This window comes from Erithacus rubecula (genome assembly GCF_903797595.1).
Source record: "Erithacus rubecula genome assembly, chromosome: 1".
Classification (NCBI taxonomy): domain Eukaryota; kingdom Metazoa; phylum Chordata; class Aves; order Passeriformes; family Muscicapidae; genus Erithacus; species Erithacus rubecula.
Window position 1 is genome coordinate 86,160,198 of NC_136658.1, and position 24,271 is coordinate 86,184,468.

Here is a 24,271-nt window from a genome sequence, read left to right on the forward strand (position 1 = left end):
GCATTATACCAAGTGTAAGAGACCATTACAAAGATGGACTTAATCAACAGCACCTGTTTTAAGCCCCTTCAGCCAGCCCTGAAAGTTGTTTTGACTCTGAACAACAATTTACACACTACATTAACAGCTCCTTAGAATCCATGCTGTTGTGGAGAAAGGACCCCAGAGACTAAAATGCCTTGGTAAATCTCACTGAACAGCTATGTTAGCTAATACTGTCAACTGCTGACAAATGTGCCAGCTGTTCACATCTGGAGAGGAGATATTTTATGCCCCTGAAGATACTGTAGTGCCAGCATAGACCCTACAGGGTATTTAAGGGGCTGTCATGCAGTTCATATAGGAGGCAGGACATACAAGGTGACCCTCTGAAGCTACAACTGGAGGTCAAGTTGGATTTCTTGGAGCATTTAGAATGCCACTGCACACTTTTCCATTTCGAGTAAGAAAAAATTTTTCTAGTTGTTCTGAACAGATACTTCTTCAGTGAGATTTCAGTAAGATTAAAAACATCTTCTTTAGGGTCCCTTCCAGGCCTAACTACTTTATGAATCTGTTTATTAAACTCACCAGTGCTTTTGAAACATTTAGATGTATTGTTTTAGCAGAGATGAAAAAGCATAATTTGCCAGTATTGCACCTACAGTCAGCTTTGACATGGAGAGGCTGTCAGAGATTTTGACATTAGACAAGTATTTCCCAGTGCCTTGGGTAGAGCAAAGGTCCATGGATAAGTCCTTACCCTGGGAGACAGGGACCACACTCTGCATCATTCTCCTGATCCCCAGGTGTCATGACTGTGGCTCGGAAAAACCCCTCGCAGTCCTTGTGCCGCCGGCATATCTGGTAACCTCCTTTGGAAAATTTCTCTGAAGGGCAGGGGATGCAGCCATAGTCCTCATCTTTGGTGCCATATCCACATGTCTGCAACAACACACAGTCACTCAGGAGCAGTCTTGTGCTGCACACCAGCTTCTAGCAAAAGAGAATGTTCACAGCCTGTGTCACTGGCTTTGCAGCACAAAGGGAGGGGAGTCTGTTGTTTGGCCTGTTAGTGTCTGTCCTAAAAAGACCATGCAGGGATACAAGGATGGATATAAGGATGCAGCACACTGTGTGCTGGAGAGGGAGAAGGGGAACTGGAGAATCATCCTGCTTGTAAGTGGCCCCCCCATACTACTTCTATCACAGTCCAGCAAATTGTGGAACTATGTTTCAGCAGCTGCTTGGATAGAAAGCAAGCTAAAAATGGAAGAGTAGAGAAGACTCTTACAGGAGAAACACAGCAGCAGCAGGGCTTGCAGAAGTTTCAGGCTAGGAGACCCCAGAGGGAACAGCCCAAAAGGCAATGTTTGGATGAGATTTTGTAACCTCTGAACTCACATGTCCCAGCTGAACACTACGTTTAGATTAAATAAAACTAAACCCAACTGGTTATTATTCAAACATACTTGTTTGGGACTACCCATTGTACAAAATGCTTGCAATAGGATGTTTATCCCATTAAAACCAAACAGGATTTCAGTAATTTATTTTTTTTCATCAGCAAAAATTATCTGCTGTAAATCAGGTGGTTACTTAGAAACGATAATTTAAAATATTGCAGAAACATCCAAATTCCTCTAATGCCAAAAGATCTTAGCAGGAGAGCAAAATTACTTTTTTAAATTTTGCGTGCGTTTAATTTTGTGTGTCGGTGTGAGGGGCCAGCAAGCAGACCAGACCGACCTGTTTGTCACTCTGTATTGTAATGTCAGCATCAGATTCTGCATAACTACTGAGATGAGAACAGACTGGCAGAGACTGTGTATGGAACCTCTACCCTTTAATTTTTGCAGTATCCCTTTCAGCAGGCTGCTCCTGGGATGTGGATGCAGGATGCCTCGCTCCAACAGCACACTTGGAAGTGTGAATGCTCAGCTGAGGCATCCACTGCCTTCCCCATTGCCTTTTCTACCCACTGCTTCCACATAACAAAGGATTTGTGGTTTTTTGCCTTTGGTGGTTGAAATGTTCCCCCAGCAGCAGCAGAAGCTGAATTACCATGTAAGGTTCTTCTCCCGGCTCGCACTTGGGGCAGTCGTGGCACATGCCCGTGGTCTGGTTGTAGTACTCGTTCTCCCCGCAGTTGGAGTATTCAGCACTGGCAGAGTACACCAGGGACACCTGTCACCAGAGAGCATTCCAGAGTCTGTCACTGCCACTGCCATGTCCTCCATGCCTCACCCCTCCCCTGAACAGCTGCTGTGGCTCAACAGGCAGCAGGGCCAGCACTGCAGTGTGAAACACCCCTAGAGCTCAAAAGCAGAAGTGGCATCACAGAATCACAGAATCACTGGGTTGGGAGAGACCTCCAAGATCATCAAGTCCAACCCACACCCTAACACCTCAACTAAAACATGGCACCAAGTGCCACATGCAGTCATTTTTTAAATACATCCAGGGATGGTGACTCCAGCACCTCCCAGGCAAAGCATTCCAATACTTTATTATTCTTTCTGTAAAAAACTTCTTTGTAATATCTAACCTATATCTCCCTTGACACAACTTAAGTCTGTGTCCTCTCATTCTGTTGGTTGCTGCCTGGAGAAAGAGACCAACCCCACCTGGCTACAAACACCTTTCAGGAAGTTGTAGAGAGTGATGAGGTCAATTCTGAGTCTCCTTTTCTCCGGGCTAAACAACCCCAGATCCCTCAGCCATTCCTCTAGGACAATAGGTGACACTATTTAAGTGGAAGCAGATGCAGGTTTCAGCAACCTGGTACTTCCAGGAGTTTCTCAGAGTCTGACATTCATGCTTGCTGGCATTGCCACTCCTTAAAACACTGGAGGCCAGGATTCCTGACCTGTTAACTCACATGCTCTCCCACACAGGCAAATGCCCGAGTTCACACCCTCCTCACTCCCAGCTCTAATGAGCCTTCATAAATGTGACTGCAAGGGACAACTACAACAACCAGAGATAATGCACTGCCTCAGGCCTCAGCCACAATAGGGCTGTGCCTCATGACACCCAGGTTACTGGTGTACTGTTCTTCCAGCACCTTCTGTCTCTGCTCCATCCTGGCTCCTTCTCCTTCCCCCTCCTCCCTAGCAGGCACAGTTTAAACAGCACATTCTCAGGTGTTTTATGGAATGAAAATGATCACTGCAATGAGGTTCAGTCCCTAGGTCATGTGTGGCTCTGCCACAATTCACAGGTGGTTATGAAGAACCCAAGCAGAACCCTGTTACCTTTGCACACTAGAGACGTGCACACAGAAATACCCACCATCAGGAAAGGGAACACGTGAGTCCATTTACGTTCACCCAGGTGAGCCATGCTCTCTTGATACTTCACCTGAAAAGACAGAATTGGTGATTGTTTATGAACATGAGTAAATATTTGTGTGTGTTGCCAAAATAAGAACAGAAGGGCCCATAAGCAGAACAAAGGTTACATGGGAGCAATGCCCAGAGGTGTAAACACAGAGAGGGGGAGATGTGCACGTGCAGTCGTGCACACACACAGACACCAAACACCCTTACTGCACACCTCTTTCCTCTTTGAGAACATAACAGCAGGAGGGAATGCAGCCTTGCCATATTTACAAAAATCTGTGAAAGATGAGGAATCAAGTCTGAATTCTGGCACCACTCTGCTTGCTGAGAAACCTTCCCACAGAGGAATGGAGGGAGGTTTGACCACTAAATGAGGGAGGGCTGGGGATCAGTAGCCTGGTTTGTGTCCACACCAATTAGTGCTTGACCACTTTATATCAGGATTGTCTGAGAAAGATCCGTGTGGAGCAGCCAAAGCAGGGCCAGGGAGTGAACCAATGTCAGGCAGGGTGAGCAGTCAGAACACCAAGGCTGCAATTTCCCTGCTGGCTCCTGTGGATGCACTGAGAGAGCCCAGAGCTGCTTAGGAAGCATCAGCTGCTTTTTGTTCTTGATATGCAAACTGCAGATTTAAGAAGTCAAACCCAAGGAAGGGGCCAAACCTTATATCCAAAAAGCTGTTAAAACAGTTGGGGGAAAGAAAGGCTGAAATCAATGTTACAAACACCTGTGCTAATTTATTTACTTTCTTAAAATGATTAGTTTTGAATAAAACTAATGTTCCATATTCAAGTACTGGATTTCTTTCTAAGGTGAAAAAAGAGACAGGAAAAGGAGGCACAAATTAGGGGTTTTTTTTAGCTTAATACAACCTATTTAATTATATTGTTACAGCACATAATATGCCCTGGGGGTTTTAGAGCTTCAAATTGCAAGTGTTTGAGATAGAGTTGCCACATTTTGGTCGCAGCAGATGTAAACTACTCTTTCAATTTTCCATGTTTCAGACGCTGGGAGACTTTTCGCCTCCCAGAAGAATAGAATTACTGCTTTGTGCCACATTTGAGCATACAACTTACATGAGAGCAGTGCTCTAGTATTTGAGATAGCTGCTAACATTTACATTTTAAAACCCTAAGTAGATTAAGCAAAGATTATATCACTCCAGCATCAAGCTATGAACTTGCTTTATATGTTCCTTCCAGCAATTGGGCTAGCTGAGACAGGTAACTGGGTGGGTGGGTGGACAGCCTGAATTATGAGTATATTCGTTTGTGCAGGAAATTGCACTTTGAAACCTAGAAACAAAGGAGAATCAGAGATAAATGGTCCTAAATCTACAGGTAAGAGATGGAAAATAGTAATTCCATTGTATGAAATGTCAAACATGAAGTTGGATGAAGGCTTTGTCTGTGGCAGTGCAGTTGCCTGGAAAAGTTCCAAGGATATTGTCTTAATGCCTGTGTATGTTAAACTGTACCCTAATTATAAAAATTTGTTAGACTTTAGATATTAATATTATTAAGACCCCACTCATGCTGCTAAATTATCACATTTATTATAAATCTGATCTGAGGCTGCTCAGAAACAAAAATTTTACCAGCAAATCTTGAATCTGTGACTTTCCAATAAGAATATATCTTACAGCAAAACCACACTTCAGTTGCTTTCAAGCCACCCAGATGTTCACTGTTTGAGGTACTTGTATGCAATCATAACCAGATTTGAAAAATGAAAACCAAGAAGTTTTCAAGCCCACTAATGTTCAATACAATCTTCTTCATTTGGCATTTATTTACACAAAGTGTTGAAAGTGTCAAGTTCTACATGCATAAATAATATATTTTTCTGTCTCTTAATGTAAATATGCATGTGGGGTATGTTTTGTATGTAAACATACTTTTTTCCCTGCATTACTTCATTTTATGTAGCAATATGTCAAGCATATGGGAAATACTTCTTTTAACTAGAAAAAGCCATTTCAAAGTGCTAGATTAGAACTCCAGGGAAGACGTTTCCCACAAATTACAAAAAAAGTTAAATTTTGGTATTCATCCTCCTATTCAAATACAGTACCATAAATTGACTGTGTTGTTTCTGTTGATTTTATTTGTTTGTCTGGTTGGAGATTTTCCTCCTTTGGTGCTGAAAGTCAAACCACTTATTTTATAACACAGGAGTGAACATGGGAGTGGGGGGAGGGAGATGAAGGAGTTTTCTGGCAGTAGGACCACAGATAGTTACTCACTTGGGGAGATACCTGAAGGTATCTACCAAGATACACCAGGCTGCTCTTGGGCTTGCTGTCAGATATCAGGCGTGGTAGGTTATATCTGCACCATGCTATCTGTCACTCATTAATCCCATCCACACAACAAGAATTCTTCTAGTGCCAAGCTCACTTTTGTTTCTAGCTGACACCATGAAGACACATTCAACCTGCCAGCTTCTGCCAAGAAGCAGGAAAAGGAGTGACCAGACATTACGGCCCCTAACCATTCAAAGAAATGAATTCCTAATGAATTATTCTCCTTCGGGTGAAGCAAATGGCTTTCTCCCATGGGATGGCATGAAGCAATGAGCAGGAAGGAGCTGGAGGTGTATTTTGTGCTGGGACTCCGGTATTGCTCCTGAGGAATTCGGGATCTCCGGCTGCTTGTCTGCCAAGCCCTCCAAGATCCTGATTTGTGTTTTTGTTTGGGACGTGTGGGTGTCTCCAGAGAAGAGGTGTAAAGCATAGACAGTGTCTTTGTGGATCAGGTGTGCAACATACAGCAAGTCTCATCATGACTAGCAGGGGTTGCTAATTACAGCTCTATTTGTCTTTTGGGCATATTCGTTAATAGCTGGTAAGAATATACAGGTAAGATGACAGGAAAAGGAAGAATATTTTCCCAGTGGCAACCACAGCAAGAAATGCTAGAGACTCCCTGTCTCAGCTACTTTCTTGTTGATGCAAGGCAGAAAGTTGGGGAACAGAAAAGAGGTGACTGGGACCCTATTATTCAAATATTTCTCCTCTCAGACCAAAAATCCTACCATACAGTCCTTGTGGTTTCCTGTCAAGAACTGGTAGGTGCAAATAAATAACTGAATAAGTAAACCACCTGGTAGAAAATGCTTAGTCCATGCTGTCTAAACAAGAAAAAGCATCATGCATTGTCATTAGCCTTCGAATTTGATACTTTTCTTTGATTATTAGGTAGCACTCTCATGATTTATTTGCAGCATCCATGATTATAATCAAAGGAAATATATGAAATGTGCAAACAATGAGGTTACCACAGCTGGTCGACTAAACTAAATTTCACAGCTTTCAATGGATAACATTACATGTTCTTCTTATTCTCTGGCATCAGTAAGAAAAACACAGTGGGAAAAAATTTCCTATCATAGACTTTTTTGGTTTTAAAAATACAATTGAAAAAAAGAAGAAAACAAACACATGGGTTGAAGCACAGAAATGTTTCTCATGTATTCAGATGAGGGGTTTTATTGTATCTTTATATTTCTTTAGTTTCTTCATTGACATAAATATACTTCAACGACAGAAAACAACCTTGTGAGAGGGAAAGGCACAACCACTGTCTCAAACAACTTTGCCAGCTCTGATAGGCTTACACATATTTCTTCTCTGGGGTTTCCTAAGCAGCAGTTTGGTTATCAGATCTGTGGCTAGGAATGTAATCCCTAAGTAACTGGCAAACTGGTATCAATCATCAATGCACCAAGACCCCAGCTAACAAGAGCAGAAGGCAAGGATTTCACATAAATAAAGGTGGGCACATTTCATGTCCTTCACAGGGCCATCAGCAAACCCAGAACTTGCTCTGAGTTCCCAGGGTTTATGGGAGTAACCCCACAAGCCACCTTTTCCACAGACTATCCCAGTTTTTTGCATGAGCTCAGTAGATAATCTCTGTATGCTCCCGATGGTGCTAAATCCTTCTTAACTGAGATAAGCACATAATCCTCACTGCAGGGCCTCACAGGCTTCAGAGTTCAGCAGCAGAGTTCAGTCTGGCTCCAGACTTCTAAAAAAAAGATGCAGTCTGAGTTTTGCTTTCAGGAGGGAAGCCCATCACTGAATGACAATGATGGCACTGCATGCTCAGGGACAGAATAAACTCAGTGAATTAAAAGGAAATGGAAACACAGAGATGATGGAAGAAAACTATTTAGCAGCCTTAATTACAGTTTGCATTGTTGTGAAAATATACTGTACAGAACATTGAATATCGTCCTACATTTGTAGGACAACATCAAGTATATTGTTTTCCACTGTTTCTTTATCACTTTGACCTTGCAAATACCTTAAGAATTTATTCAGAGAGGTGTAAAAAGTGCTAAAATGATACAGCTCTATTCTCCCTTTTTACCTGAAACATCAAAAGGCAGTGAGAACAGCCCAAGCTACACATAAAACTTTAATTGTCCTGTGATCTGGCAACCTTGTCAGAAAAATAATTGATTGATCGGGCACAGAAACAAGACTTTTTCCAGTGGGAACAGTATTGACAAGAGGAAACAAAAGATTCTTTAATTTGTTAGTGCGCTGTGTGTTGAGGACCTAGAGACAATCAAACCTAATGAAAAGCCATCCATCTCCTACAGACCGGCTTATTTGGAAACTATGTCTGGAAGTTGATGTTTGAATCTGTTTTTTCACCTTACATAAAGACATATATCAGCCCTCAGGTACGCGACCCATCCACTTTATGAAGAGGTCTTTGAGGGAAGAAGAGGCTCCCATGCAAGACCAAAGCAAAAGTAGGAAAGAAGGAAAGGCTTTTCTAACACATTTTGCACGACTTTCTGCTGAAAGGGGGCATTAACAAGGTCTGAGAGGACCCTGGGGTTTCCCACAGTGCACACACTGTTGGCTGTCATGGCCCTGATTCAGCTTCTCCTCTGGGCTGACATTGGTTTTACCTGCCAGCAGCATCCCTCCAAAACCTAACCCTGCTAGGCTGGGACTGCTGGAGGACCACTGTGATCTCCATTCCTGCTCCAAAGTCCTCTCAGGGCACATGGCTCACTGGCAACTCCCCTTTGTGCTGCCCCAAGGGGGCAGTGAGCATAAGATGGATTTTTTTGAGCAGGAAACGGTAATTAATTAATCTTGCAACTTGCCATAACACATCCACATCAGTGATGTTCATGCTAGACAGACTGGTGTTTTAGTGGGAAGTGATACTCTAGGAAAAAGGCATTCAGGACCTCCTGCCATGGAGGCTGCTGCAATTGGTGCTGCTTTATACAAACAAGAAAATATTAAGACAAAAAATAAGCAGGGATTTGCATCTCTCCCAGCCAAAAGGCTGCCCTGATCTTAGGATAAGTTACATAGGCTCTTTTGCTTTCTTACTGGTGTTTCGCTATATATAATTATTTTTTAAATAAAAAATCTGTGATGCATCTTCTGCTTCCATGTAGACTTTCTGATTATTTTCAGCTCCCCCTAAATTCTGCCAGAAAGTGCTACAAAGGTCATATTATTCCTTCTGGTTTCTTGCTTAGGTATTGGTTTTTGGAGGGCTTGGGCTTTTCTTTTGATAAGCACTGGCAAAGGTGGTGGTGCTGGGGGCACATTAGGGCTGCACCCCATCCTCCCCAGCAGATCTGCTGCACCACCCAGGTGAGCTCACCCTGCTGCCAGCTCACAGCTGCCAGAGGGCATCTGAGTTTTCCATGGAAATAGTGGGAAGATGAATCTTACATCACCATGAAAAATTGCAAGTGAACATGCTAGACTTCCCAGCCTAATGCTTCTGAGAATTAATGAGCAGCAACAATCATCCACTGTCTGAGGGATTGTCTCAGTGCCACATCTGCTCAGTGCTCCATCACCACTTCCTGAGAAGTTTCCCCATCTACTCCTACCCAAGGGACAGGAAACTTTTTTTTTTTAATTTTCCTTCCAGGGACAAGGTAAAACTGCTGATATGAAAACAATTTAGACCCAGAAGCTCTCCTGAGACAAGTACTGCTTTCCATTTGAAGCAGAAAATTAAAAACTTATTAGGAAAATACAAACTACCAAAGCAATGATGGTACTTTTTACACCTTTTCATTTTTGCTGTGCTTTATTCTTCTAGATGACAAGTAATGTAGCAAGAACAGTCTGTGTCTTGTTTCTTGTTATTAGGACCAATAAGAATTTGCCATCACATTTTGCTTCCATTTCTCAGGGTCTCTTCCTGGGAGCTGCTGATTACCTTCAAAGATTAAAATATTTGGGAAGCAGATGATTTTTAGCACAGTGCAGACACTGTCATTCTTTAAATACAATAATGGTTATTTATTGTATTTATTATTGTATTATTATTTAAATACAATAATGGTAGAAATTTAGAAATAGGAAGGAACTGAGGTGAAATCCTGCAGTGACCATTGACAGAATTTATTGAAATTGTAAATAGAATAAAAGTCCCATGGTGACCATTCAACAAATAATGTCTGTTCTTAGCTCTACAGTACATTTGCATTTCTTAACCAAAAGCCAAATTTTGTTGGAGAGGTCAACACACAGTTCTGTTTTTTCCATGGTTTACATGAAAGCATCTGAATTACTGCATCTGACAGGCACAGAGAATAGCAGCTGGGGTGCATGCAGTGGGAGGGAGATGCAGCCTCTGGAGGTACTGCAGAGCAGGTCCCTGCGTGGGGCAGGATGCTATCAGGAGGGTCCTGGCCACGAGTTCTCCTTCCTTGTACAAGTGCATCAAACAATGGTGCAGCAGTTCCATTGTTTGGCAAAGGTAATGGAGGCAGTACTATGTTGTGCCCATGTATACTTTGGTGCTTGATGTTAGAGTCCCAGAAAAGCCTCTTGTTTGTCAACGGGTCTCTGTCTTACAAACAAAGGGATACGTACACTGCCAACAAACATTAAGTTTTTTATTATTCTACTTTTTACATAACTGTGTTTGAAGGGGACTTATTATTTTTGTAAACTAAAAGCTGGCTGCATTTAAATTCAAAGCTCCATCCCAAGCTGCCCGGGCCACCATTGTTGGGAAGAGCAGGCAGAGGGAGAGAGGGAGGGGAAGCTCTCCGCTGGGAACGGGGGCCACACAGCGAGCAGGCGCCGTGCCCGGTGCCCAAGGGGAGGGCACAGCCCTGGAGCACCCCCAGGGCCCCAGGCAGGGCACTGGGCCATGGGCCATGGCCATGGCAGCAGCCCCCATCTGCCCATCCACCCACCCATCCCATGGGCATGGCTGCCCCTGGGCTTCGGTGGCACAGGGGGCAAAGCACAGCTCCCAGTCCCAGTGCTGGGCAGAGGAACATGCCTGAGCAGCCAAATTCCCCCCATCTGTGGGTACTGGCGAGCTGCAGCCTGCTGAGGCTGCTGTTCATGCCAAGCACCACGTGTAGAGGCAAGAGAAGGAGCAAGAACCACCTTGGCTGAGAAGAGCTGAAGCTGCAGCCCATCACACGGCCATGCCTACAGGAATTGTGTGTTTACAGGCATGAGTGTGCACAAAAACACATCTGTTTATACACACATGCCTTCAGAGGGGATGACTGTCCCTCACATCTCTGTTCAGCCAGAATTCCCCAAAACTCCTGAAATGTCCTGGTGCAGTGGAAACTTAAGGTCAACATGCTTGGCAGAGTTGCAGTTAAGAAGTTTGCTGCCTCTGCTCCTAGAGAAGGAGGGAGAAATGGGTTTCTCTGTTGGAATACTTTCTCTTTCGACTTGATAATCATAAAATCTCTTCATAATTTCTCTGAGGCCTTCATTTCTTTTTTAATGAAGGTGTTTACATTCCTAATTAAGGAGTGCATTAAGCCTAGTGGTACCTTATCTGATAAACCCATTAGTAGGCTATGTCAAGCTGAGCCTTTTAAGGTAGCAAGCTAGCCTTAAAAACTGGTTATCCTCTGGGCTGAAATATGCAAACCAAGAGCTCACAATTAACTTGGGTTAATTACAAAATACCAGAAATGTAATAATATATTTAAAAATACAACACAGGTGCTAATGACTTTTTTTTTTTTTTTTTCATTTTCCCCTCCCCTTCTCCTTTTTTCTCCTCTCTGCAGGAGCTTACAGCCTGTCACTTTGTTCCCAGGTCCCACCCCCCCATGCTCCACAGGTGCTAACCACCTTTTTCTCTCATGTGGAGGGATTTATTAGCATAACGAGATTGATCCAAGAATTCTTGCTTCTGCCTTGCAGTTAGCATGGATTTTATTGCTGCTTTCTGGACCTGGAAGAACAAACTAGGCTTGAAATATTTATTTTTTCTAGGTCTGTCAGTTGGTCTAATAAAAGACATGACCTATCTCTCCATGCCTGTTCTCCCAACACCACCATCACCAGATTCAGGGAAACTTTGAGACACCATCTCCTTGGCGCACAAGGTGTCAGCTTGTGGAAGTAACCATTTGACCTCCTTCCTATGAAGCAGCAGCCTTGTGACTGCGCCCTGCTATTGTTTACCACCATGGCATGTTCAGCCACTTGCCACTGCAACTTGCAGCCCAATACACTCACTTAAATAAGACTGGTTTTAGGACACCAAGGCAAGAGCCTTCAATTTAATGATTGTTCTTTTGATGTGACCTGTAGAACCAGTCTCGTGTTCTTTATGCATGTGAGTGTCAAATGTTTTATCAAACTCCAAGGATTCCATGGTAACCCTCTTTATTAGGAATTAAAGCTTCCTGTCAGTGGGGAACTTAGGATCCTCCCAAGGACACATTGCACATTTAATTTGTGCAATGTGTCTACTGTGATTTTACAAGAGAGGGAATAGGCTATGAGCACCCATCTTGAAAGAAGGAGCCAGAGGTGTGCAGGGGCTGCTCGCTGCAGGTAGCTGAGCAAGCCTTCTGTCAGGATGGCTGCCTTAGGGCAGGTGTGGGGCTGCCTTCCATGGGTCCCACTGGTGCCTCAGCCTTCATACCTGTGGCCTGGGAACTGAATTGCACATGCTGCAGGCCACCCTGTAATGTGTGAAGGCCAAGCTTTGCCACCTGCTGACCTGACAGCAAGCACTCCAGAAAGCACAGGCAAAATGGGAAGTTCAGGCTGGCAAACTAATGACCTGGAAGGCAAGCCCATGCAGTGTTCAGAAAACCTACCTGCAGAAAGGAAGCCATATCCTGCTGTTAGTGCTGTGCCAGGTGCTTTTCCCCTGTGTCTGTGACTCCCTTCCTCAGTCACCTGGGAGAGCTGCTGGCTGCCTCTGGCTTGGGTACTGCTAACCCTAGCCAAAATGTTCTCTTCAAATATCCTGTATCTCAAACCAGCTTTGTATTTCTTCTCCTTACTCCATTGGTTGGCCATTTAGCTGATTCAAATGCCTATTACAGTACTACAACCCAACTAAGCTGCTGAGAAGAAAAGATATTTTTATTACTCATAAGCATATCAACTGCCTCATCCCATTCCAGTGGCACAGGCACAAGAAAACATAGAGATGTGGTTTCACAAGCACTACCCTGTCCTGACAGAGAGGTGATGTGACAGAAATATGGCAGAACACTGTGGAAAAATTGAAGAGGATGACACCAGAGAATAATTGACATAACAGTGAGTGTCACAGTTTTATGGTCTTGATTTTTATCATCTAGATGTTTAGTTGCATGTTTAAAAATTTATAGGCATGTAAAGCTGCTTTTTGATAAGTCTTTGGACATGCCATGAGTCTGACTGTAATTGTGAACCTAACCTCAAGTTTTATGTGTGTTTCATTCTGTGTTGCTGTAAGAAAAACTAAATGATGGTAGGAAAGAGACCTCTGTGGAGCAATGACAGTCCTAAGATGTATGGAAGACAAGGAGCCAGTGGGAGTATTTAAAGTTATCTCCAGAAACATCCAGTATGATCAAATAAATATAATCTTTTCTGTTGCCTACCAGAAAGTGACACATTTTCCTACCAGATGATGAGGGATGTTGTAGTGAATAAACAGAGGTCCTGACAGCTGCTTTAATAGTTATGTGTAATACCTCATCGGCCTTAAGACATTTTAGGCTTGGCTATTCTCTAAAATGAGAACTTCCTATAGCTCCTCTTAGAATCTTGGGAATGTGGAGCAACCCCCATTGTTTGTGAAGCATCACAAACAGCTGAAAACCTTCTGTTCCCTCTAACTGCAGTGCTTCCTGAGAAAGGAGATGTACAGGGACAGCACTTATTGTATTACAAGTTTAAAATCCAACATGAACCATTCTCCCCATAAAACATATTTGAATAGATTTAACACTGCCCCACCAATGGTTAATTTAATGTTTGGATTTACCATATGTCCTGTGAGTGCTCTCTTTACACGCTTCACAAGTGAAGGTTGGCAAATCTCAATCTCCTGAACAGGATTCTGACTCCACTGGGGGGCACTGCATTAGCACATTCACCTGCTTCTGAGAAAGCAAGATTTCCAGAGAAATGTTTAGCCACCGTGAGACATTCTGCCTAATGGAACAAATACGCACAGATATCTCTCCTATATGTACTGTTAGATTACTGACTTGCTAGCTAAACAACCAGTGCTAACCTGAGGATGAAACCAAGTCTGAGTACAGAGATAGTTTAAACTATTTATTGGCACCAGGATCAACAGATTCTAAATTAGCTACAAAGCTGCAGGGAATCCTGAAATGTAAAATCAGTTTGGTGTGGGATTTTTATTTTTTTTTTTTTTTTTAATTCTTAGCCCCTCAGGAGATTTGAGATGGTTTGATGTTCATCTGGAGACTTGTCAAAATTCCATAGAAACCTAATAGCCTGCCAACATGGGTGGTTGCTGCTTGGAGGCATTTTGACATGGCAAAAGTCCTGTCTGCACACTGCAAACCCGTATCTGTCAAAGGCCGCCTGGAACAGCATGAAAACAGGAGCAGAGCAGTGTCAGGACACTGTGTGCAGGACTGCAGGGGAATGTATGCACATCCCAGCTTCCCATGGCAGCCAAACTGTGGGAGGAATCATCTGGCCCCTTAATTATCCTGAGCTCTGCTAGGAGTGAAAGCCCAGAGGGTGCTGCCACACCTCTGTGCCAGGGTTTGGGTGGGACGGTGCTCGGCGCCCTCTGGTTAGCAGAGAAATGAAGACCAGAGGGCAGCTGGGGAGGAGGGATGGAGCTGGGCAGAAGCAGAAACCAGGGCAAAAGTCTAGGCATGGAGTGCTGTGTCCAGACCAGGAGTCTGCACTGGAGAGAGGGTAGCAGTGGTGGGAGCGGGAATTGGAAAGGTGACATAACTGGAAGGCAGCAGAGCCTAGCACAGGCTGCAGTGTCCCTTTGGTAGGGTCCTGCCTGATGCTGCTCCATAGCCAGCTGCCTGGGGGAGTCTGGGTTACATGACTCTGGAAAATGGAATGGGGCCTCCAGGCTTGGAAGCAAGTACAGCCTGGTGGAATGGACTGGGCTGCTGAGGCTTCACAAAACAGAACTGGAGCCATCGTGTGCTGAGCAGTGGGAGGGGAAGAGGATGAGCCTTAAACCAGCCTTGTGATGAGGCTCAAGCTCTTACTTGCAGGCATGGGAAAAGACAGGTTGACAGAAAGCTGGGATGTCTGCCCCATGGCAGCACAAGAGACTTGTTCACATTTCCCCAGCAGAGCTCTGCTGTTCAGTGCCAATGCCATGGGATGGTTACAAGAATTACAGATGAATTAGTCAATAGGACAAAACTTACACACCAGCCCGAAGGAAGGCATGTAGGTATTCTGGGCTGAACCCAGGGCCTGGAAATTGAGGGATACACATACACAGAGCAGCTACCACAGGTGAAGCACAGGAATTACATGGCAGGAGAGAAGGCACTTGGACAGGTCCTGACTTTCCGAGCAAAGCCATCGCCCTGAGCAGTGCACGTGGAGGAGCCAGTTGGCTCAGAGGAGCCTAAGCTGGCAGGGGACTGCCCAGGACATGTCCCTGGGAGAGACATGGGATTTCTGTAACTCAGTCACCCTCTCAATGGGGCCTTTATGTGCTCACTGGGGTCCTCATAATGGTTTTGCAGTTGCACAGCTGAGGGGAGATGGGTGCTTCCCTGTGCCTTGTTTCAGACTGTAGAGAAACGTAACATATCCAACCCTCTCCACAAAAAGCACATTGAGGGGCTGAAGTGTGCCCAAAGAAGGACAAGGAAGCTGGTCAAAAATCTGGAGCACAAGTCTGATGAGGAGCAGCTGAGGGGATTTAGCCTGGAGGAGGCTCAGAAGAGACCTGACCTCTCTACAACCACCTGAAAGGGGACTGTAGCCTTTTGGAGGTCTATCTATTCTCCCAAGTGATAAGCAGTAGAAGAAGAAATGGTCCCAAGTTGCACTCAGGGAAAAAAAAAAGAAAAAAAATCACTAAAAGGGTGGTCAAACATTGGAACAGGCTATCCAGGGAAGTCACCATCCCTTGAAGTGTTAAAAAAACATGTGGATATGGCAGATGGGGACATGGTTTAGTGATGGACTCAGCAGTGCTGGGTTAATGGCTGGGCTCAATGTTCTTAGAGGTATTTTACAACCTTAAAGATTCTGATAGCTGCACCAGGACTATACCTGTGTCAGATGACTTGCATTAATCCACTCTTGTTGTTCCCCTTTGGGTATATTTGAACAGGTTTCATAGCAGAGCAGGGCAGAAGTGTTGGAGCTATTTAGGATCCCTCTAGGCTAGGAAGAGGCAGAACTTGCTGGAAGTTTGTGCTTACTCATCAGTCCCTGGATTTTGGAGCTTGTTTTGGAGGAGGTTCTCACTGGGCTTTGTGAGTTTTGTGTTTTGTTTAGTTTTGTTCTGCTTTGCTTTGGTTTTTTTTTCAAGGCTGGACATGCCACGAAGGGCTTTGTCTGAGAGCCTTGCAGCCAAGAACTCAGATTTACGTCACCACAGGCTGGTGGATCACCTCTGGACTTCACAAGGAAGAGAGGAGGGGCTGAGAAATGGCCTGACCAGGTCCCACACAGCTGCTAAGCTGTGGAAGGGCTATGGCAGGAGGAGGGGTGAAGTCAGATGTGCTCTGGGGGGAAGATGGGCTGTTGGGGAGCAGAGCAGTAGATCCCTGGCAGAGGAGGAATGCTGCATGTTTGGCTGAAGGTTTGTTACTCCACTCAGCTTGTGGGTAGCACAACAGTGCAAGGCAGAAAGCAGAGCTGGATAAAACTAGCTAAGATAATTCTAAGAAGATTAAAAATAATTTTGGCAATTAATGGATAATTCCTATTTATCAGGATTATAAGAAAGAAGAAGAATAGCTTACAGCTGAAATTTAAGTGCTTTTTTTACTGTCCTGGCACTTAAGAATTCACTGTAATTGCAGCAATGAGAGGCTGGAGGGTCTCCTTGGATTACAGTTGCCTTCAATTCAGATGATCCTGCAAACAGTTCTTGAGTCCTCATGGATCCTTATTGGAAAACTTAGACCATAGATGCTTACTGGTGTGGATATTGCATCTCCATCTTATGGCCTTCATGTAGTTTATTACTAAACATGGAAGAAATTAATTCTCCCTATATTTCATTTCTATCACATCTGACAGATTTGTAGTTTGTGTCTGTGTGTGGAATATTTGTGGCCAAGTATTTTAAAATAAAAATTCCTTTTTCAAGGTCAGAGTGGATATTTTTCCTATACTTAATCTTCTGCTTTTTTTCAGCAATTTTAACGATGAAGTAACATTAATAGAATAAAGTCTACAATGAAACAAATATCAGAACTTCATTAAATTAACCTGATTAAAACAAGATTCTTACATCTTCTCAGCTGTACTTTCTTTAAAACTCTATGTACCCAAAGACACATCCAAAAAGACCAGACTATAAAGCCATCAGATTCTACAGATAATTATACAGACATTTGATAATTCATTGTATCAGTACATTAAAGGGCATCCTGTCAGAAAAAGAAAAAAGGTATATCTGTGATAACTGCTTATTTAACATTTATCAAATAATTCAGTGGTAAAAAAACCACCAGAACGAGATGGGACTTCAAGAAGTTATCTTCTGTTTCACACTCAGAGAAGTTACTCTTCTGATTCATACTAAGGAATCATTCTCTGCCACATCAACAAACTTTTATCTATCTGCATCTTGGGAACCTCCAGTGACAGAGATTGAACAGTTTTCCCTTGTCTCTTTATTCCACTGCTTTGCCATTTCTGCTGTTAGGCAGCTTCTCTGCATGTCTCATCTATCTCTTTTTTCATTCACCTAGAGCTGCTGCTGTTTTTCTTGCCCACCACAGACATGAAGGATTATTTCCTTGTGCTCTGCAATGGTCTCTTAGGTATCTGTGACCTCAGCTTGGTCATATTTTATGTGAAACAGTTCTGATTCATCCAGGCCTGCACCATTACCCTCGATTTCTAGAGCACTGTCAGCTTGTGCTTCTATCTGGATTTTCTCCACCGTGACCACATCTTTCTTGAAATGAATGGCTAAAGCTGAACAGAGTAATTTCATGAAAGCCTTGGTCACCCTGGATAGAGCATTGCATTAAAGAGGTTATAAGTTCTTTTTCACACATCCCCAATGAGGCTGTGAGAGAATAAAGGTCTTGAAGTCAGCTAGGGATTTGCTGGAGAATAAAATCTCATCTATTAAACTGCTACATGTTTGAAGCTGGTAAGTTTTTGACTTGCTCTTCTCCTTTCTCCCCCCTAAGCTATTTGGCATTACTACCAATACAAGAAAAAATATCTTACAATTATAAGACATATATAAGTTTTGCAGTGTTTCTTTTTATACCCCAGCAAATACATTCCAGTTGTGCCTAACAACTGTCCTGGGTTTTCATTCTGCTGGAGTAAACTCTACTGAATTTTCTGCTCTGCCAGTGATGCCATAGCAACACATTCCCATTCTTCATGCTCCTTGCTTTGCCAGGTTGGTAAAGGAGATGTTGAGGCTGCTATGGTAAGAGTGTTTTCATCTGGAGAACAAAAGCAATCTCAGAAAGCTGTCATCATCTCTTCTGCAGACTGCTGAGCCATGCCAGCTCACATCTTTTCACTGTGATGCTGGATGAAAGCAGTGACTCCAGCAACATGAGCTGCTATTTTGAGTTGGATGCTCAAGTTGCTGAAAAAGATTTTTCTGGCAGAACATCTTTGCAATATTTCCACTACAAAAATCTGCTTTCATCCTCAAATTCTAGTGTCTCTTTTTTGAGGACTGAATGTTTTACAGGCAATACACACGTGTGGTCAGGAGAGAATACAGTTGTGAAGGCCAGCAAGAACAGTTCTGCTTTAAACAGAGCTGGGAAATTGCTCCCCTTTGTCCATTAACTTCTCCAAGTATCTCCTGTGTCACTTGTTGGCCAACTCTGAGCTCAGACTGGAGGATGCCTTAAGAGATAACATCTATTCTAACAAAACAACACAAAATTATCGATGTCTGTGAATATTCATTGCAGATATTTAACAGCTCCTTAAACAACTGTGTTAAAATTTGGTTAATTCCTTAAATGACCTGAGAGAAATGGGATCACTAATTGCATTTAACTGACATCCTGAAAACAAAGCAGAGTGATATGTAATGAGTAGAGCTTAGGAAATGTTATAGTGAGGCTTATATCTTGTTTTTTTTGGAGTACATTGGCAATGGCTTGGTGTTGGCTGCAGTTTTTTCGATGTGTAAGACTGAAGGATGGCTTTCACATGGAGCTTCTCAGAAGCCTTATTTAGTATAAAGCAGTGCCTGCTCCTCCAGAGCCAGCATCTCTGTACTTTGGAGATCAACAGCTTAGAAGAAATATGGGAAGCTTTGATTGCATACAAATCCTAAGATTTTCCCATAATTAACCATACAAAGTTAGGGCAATCAGAGAGGGAAATTTCCATGCAGGGGGTGAAGTTTTAAAGGATCCTATCTTAACAGGTTGCAGTAAAATCAAGCCCCAAGGGCAAAAGAGAGACAATGAAAATACAAGTTTTTGGCTTTCTGATTTTTTCCCCAGTCTCCTAAAAAGATGTGCATTGAAAATACACTGGAGTGCCATGCAGGTATATTATTGCTTGCCTGATTTTGCATCCAGAGTCACTCCAGCTTATGCTGGAGTCAAGTATCTGCATTGAAACAGTCAAACAGGTCAAAAGTCTACTTACACTATCACATGAGCAAGCCAGAGGTAACTGAAAGTTTTTGGAGAAGTACAGGAAGGGGAAAGACCGTGTCTTATCTGCCAGCTATTCTCAATTCTAGCTGTTGGGATGGGACCATATTGTTTTGAGTTTATGTTGAATAAAATGCTTGTATGTACATCAAAGCCAGCTGGAGGAATGGAGGAAGCCTTCTCTTTGTCTGGATCAGTTCACACACAACTAGGTCATACTGGTGATACCTCCTGCAGATGCTTCTGGAGAACTTTGAGGTGCTGCCTAGAGTCAGTGGTGTAGTAACTTCCCATCCTCAACAGGACAGATTTTGACAGCTACCTCCCAAATCAACTTGATGTATTTAAATTAGTTACATTTTATGTTAAAAACATGTATTTGTTGTCTCTGCGGGGCAAGATGGAAAAATCCTTATGCACAGCAAAGTGCTGCCTGCACATCTGATCTGTGATCTGTGATGGGACAGGCACTTACAACTGTGGGGAGCGGACAAGGGTGGCACAGAAAGGGCACATGTGGGTAAAATGTAGCCCAAAAAGGACTAATGCTGGGTGCTCCAGTGCTCCATGTGGGCCTGAGAGGAGCTGGTGCTGCTGCCTGCAGAGCCTGGTGTCCATGCACCAGGAGCAGGCAGGAGGCAAGGCAGGACATGAGGTGAAACAAACCCACTGTCTTAGAGCTGAGAAGGGTAAAGCAAATTGCTTTGAAGAGCCAGAAGCAGAAATACATTGTTTACTCCATAAAACCTAAAGTGTCATACAGTTTGGACACAGAATCAATAAGACTTTGTAGAATAAGAATTTTTGAGGATTTTTTTTCCTTTTTTAAACAGCTTTCTCCCTTGTGGCTGGTAGGACAGCCAGACTTTAACACTCTCTAGCCATTTCTTCTGTAGAGCTGGAACAGATGTTGGTAGTATTGCCACCTTAAATTAAACTTAATTTTAATAAAATGCTTCTAGGATGCAGAACTCAGCTCCTTTTTTTGTGGCAAGATATCTTGCCACAAAAAGCCACCCTGAAATCATGGCTGCTGGATTACCATGTCTCCTCATGTCCTTCCACCTTCACTATAATGTAGATTGCAAGTCACAGTAATATTAACAAATTTTCTATACCTCAAAGCATTGTTTTGTAGCCCAATAGGCATCTAATATTGATTGCTGCAGAGCTCTTGCAATCAGGTCCATGGTTTCTAAAGACATCAATAAGTACTTTGGTGTTGGTGAATTTACCCAGCCCAATTTTTTGGGAGGTAGTGTTTCTAAGCTAAAAATTGCAGCAAAGTGGTTGTTCCTTACTGGTCACAAATCCAATTTAAAGTAATTCTGCCTTTCCTCCAGGTTAAAATATCTGCAGGTATCAATATGTAAATAACCCAGACAGACAGTTCTGGATAGCACAGGTGACTGTGGTGTTCAGTGGATATAAATAGCAAGGAGTTATTACCTCTTGGAGAAGCTGTTTTGGCAAATTCAAGTCTAAGCATGAAGCAAGAGAAACATAAATTTTAGGCCTTTCCTGTCAAACATGCTGTCTCGTCCCACTGGTTTGAAAAAGAGAAGTTGTTTCCCTCAGAACAGCATGAAAGCCTTGGGGAAAATTAAAATGGTGAGAGATTCAGTATGTAAAATATACTGTGCAGGAGACTAGAGAATCTCAGTCTGGGCATGAAGAATCACTCTTGTCACGAGCTGGCAGGAATTTTATCCCTCATTTACACAAAATTGAATTTGGGGGTTTGATCAGTGTGCCTGCTAGGTGAGCCATCTGCTGGCTGTTCAATGCAGTGCCCAACAGCTGACCACCAACTCCAAGTGTTAATAGATTGGAAATCTAGTGCAGGAGGATGTGTGCCTATGTGAAGCAAGATGTTGTCAATTAGTCTGTTGCTGGAAAACATAATTCGAAGAATTTCTGGAAACAGAAATGCCAAGTTTCTAGTTAAACTTGTTGAGTATCTGTCAAATTTGAGTAAGAAACTTTCTCTGGAGAGACTATAAACTGTTCAAGCCAAGTAAACAATGTATTCAATGTGACAACTTTTGTCATTGTGTCAACTCTGATTTTCACAGATTATGATGAATGCATGAGCGAGAAGCTAAAATAACACTAAAGGCCTGTAAGCATGGGGGGATTCCAGGAAAGGACCTGAACTGGTAATGTGAACTAAACCCGTGAAATTCAAGCACATTAAACCTCCAAGGCTTGTTCTGAAGGTGGCTGCTAGAGCATTCTCAATCTGTTTACTTGTTTAATTTAACATCCAGCATGAATAAACCTGGAACAGTCTAAGACTCACATCACTGTGAAGCTGCAAAAGCACTGAGAGCCACACATGGAATTGCTCTCCCATGCTTCACATAGCTGCTGCTGACATCCTGTGCTTAAGTCCTGTGTGTTGGCAGTGCTTCTAGCTGCAGCTTTATCTGAGATGTATCTGTATGAAACTCTCTGACTGTGCTGCAGCTGGAAACGGAGAGTCTTGTCTCATAGGGAAACACAAGGTCTTCCCATTTATATATATATATATATATATATATATATATATATATATATATGAGAAACACCTCTACAGTGTGAGGAAGGACTAATTCTGCCTTTCCAACCCAGGTCCAGGCAGAGCCCTGGTGCATATTCTTTCATGGCTCTAACACAGCATGTCATTATGTAGTGCTGCTCTTGTACTTGGCCTCACATTACTGAAGGTTATCCCACAGGGAAGGGAAGCATCCTGGAAGTGACCTGCAGTAATGGAGGCTGGAGCATGACCTGGGCAGGCAAGTAGACTAAAAGAATTTGTTTGTTGTGTTGCATAGTAGGAGCTTGCTTTAAGGGAGGGGCTGAAGCACAGAAGGATAATTCCCATGATAGACTGACTGCTGTAGATCGGTTTGGAAGCAGCAAATATGTAAACATGCTTTTTTTTTTCCTAAAGCCTTGGACCTGTCTTAAGAGGGTGAGCTCATGTGCAGCTGAGTAGATTTCAGTTATCTTCCTATGGATCAGTCTGACAAGTTGCCACAGATGCTTCAGATAACTTAGAAAACCTATAACCATTACTACACCCTGCCTTGTGTGCCTCCATGGTCCACTGGAGCCCTTACAGCTGGATACAAGTCAAAGCAGCTTCCAGGCTACTTTAATACATTTTGGTTCTAAGCCAGGAGAGGCATGCTCTGTGCTGAGGCCCTTGCTGCCACATGGATATATTTCTTCTGCTTTGCAAACTACATGGTGTGTATGCAGCAGCTCCTGGTCACACTTTGCATGGTGCTTTTCTGACCTAAGTAAAACAGACATAGTCAGCCCAGGTTGTTTGCTAGGTAGGCTTTTCCCCCCTGTCCTTTAGAGATGTTTCTCCTGCATTAGGGATTTAAAACCTGTCATCTCCAGCACTGTTTACTAGAAGTGGGACACAGCTGTGTCTCTGTGAACAGTCCTGTGCTCCCTGTGTGATGGCACTTATTTCCATGTGGTGAGGTAGGGTATTTACTGATGTGGCTACTCCAGACCTGTGAGGGATAGACACCCCTGTCCCTAGACTAGGAGGAGATGAGACACTTGAGAGGATGTGGGCTGTCTGAACAATCCCATTTCAAAAGTACAGCCTGGCAGCTGAGGATGAACGAGACTGCTTCCTCCCTGGGGTGAAGCATCAGGCACAGCTGTGCAGGTGAAACCCCCTGAAGTCTGCAGTGAAGTTCTCAGCAATGCTGGCGGCATCTGGATTTGAGCCATGAGACACAAAGAGCTCATTCTGTATGGCAGTTGACAGAGTTAATAAAAGATAGATAAAAGTGGTGGGTGTTCAATGCACTCAAAGGAAGTAGTTTTATAATTTCCCTACCAAAAAAAATACCACCACAGACCTACTCTAACATAAACCTGTACTTAGCAGTTTGATCAGAAACCTGAAAAGTATCTTGAAAATAGCCAAATCTGAGCTCAGAGTCTGAAATACAACACTGTATATTCCACATAATGGAATAATCACTAGTACATGAACAATTAAGTAGCAGTTCAGTTACAGAACATATGAAAAGTGCTAAAGCCTTTGCTGTACCAAAGGGTTTATTTGTAGTCTGTTGTTTGCATTGAAATGACATGTTACAGAAAGATGAAGGGAGCCTGTCAAAGCCCATTTGAAAAGTCACTTCTTCCAAACAAGGATGTCTGCTTTCATCTCTCTTTGCATTATCAGCTGAACTGGTGGCACCAGGTATTCAAGGAATTTCAGAGGGAAGGAGAGCAGAGTATTTTCTTGTCACTGTGATAGATTTCACAGAGCATTTGGACTATACAGCTGGCCTCCTGTCACGTAAATTGACATCTTGGGAAAGCAACAGGCTTTAAAAACAATACTCAGCTTACCCTAGGACTGGGATATTCAGTGATGACTAGTGCCTCTTTTACACATGAATCACTCACTCTCATCCTTTAAAGGTGTTCAAAGAACTGGAGGTTGGGATACTTCTGCTGCAGACTACCTGGGTTTGTAATTAAAGTGCCCACCTCCACTCTTGTTTGTTCCCATATATCTGCATCTCAAGGAACAGGTTTTCTCTGCTAGAGACTGAGCTGCTCCCCAGGCTTCTGTACATCTAAGAGACAATTAATCATGTTTGCAAAGGCTATTGTATATGTGGCCTGTGGTTAGTGGGCACGGCCTCAGATGAGATCCTGGGCTCTACCAAAGGGGCAGGTTTGGCACCGGTGACTGGAGACCAGACAAAGAGAAACACCAGCTGCCATGCCAAGTGATGTGGGCACCCTTCCTTCAGAGGAATGGCACCCAGCCAGCAGCCTAGCCTGGCCTTTGAAGTATCAAGCTGCTGACAGTGCTGTTTAAGATCAGAAAATAGGCATCCTATTTA

At 43.3% G+C, this 24,271-nt stretch overlaps 1 protein-coding gene across 2 annotated transcripts in view; it reads right to left on the minus strand.

Annotated features, from left to right (window-relative positions):
- EDAR (ectodysplasin A receptor) overlaps positions 1 to 24,271 on the minus strand; it is a 72,521-nt gene that overhangs the window by 23,635 nt on the left and 24,615 nt on the right. For both annotated transcript variants that reach the window (XM_079302911.1, XM_079302910.1), the window contains exons 2-4: positions 3,274 to 3,342; positions 2,044 to 2,166; positions 743 to 924 (exon numbers count right to left, since the gene is read on the minus strand). In XM_079302911.1, coding sequence (XP_079159037.1) covers positions 743 to 924; positions 2,044 to 2,166; positions 3,274 to 3,324 — 356 coding nt within the window. In that variant the 5' untranslated portion in view covers positions 3,325 to 3,342. The remainder of the gene's footprint in view (positions 1 to 742; positions 925 to 2,043; positions 2,167 to 3,273; positions 3,343 to 24,271) is intronic.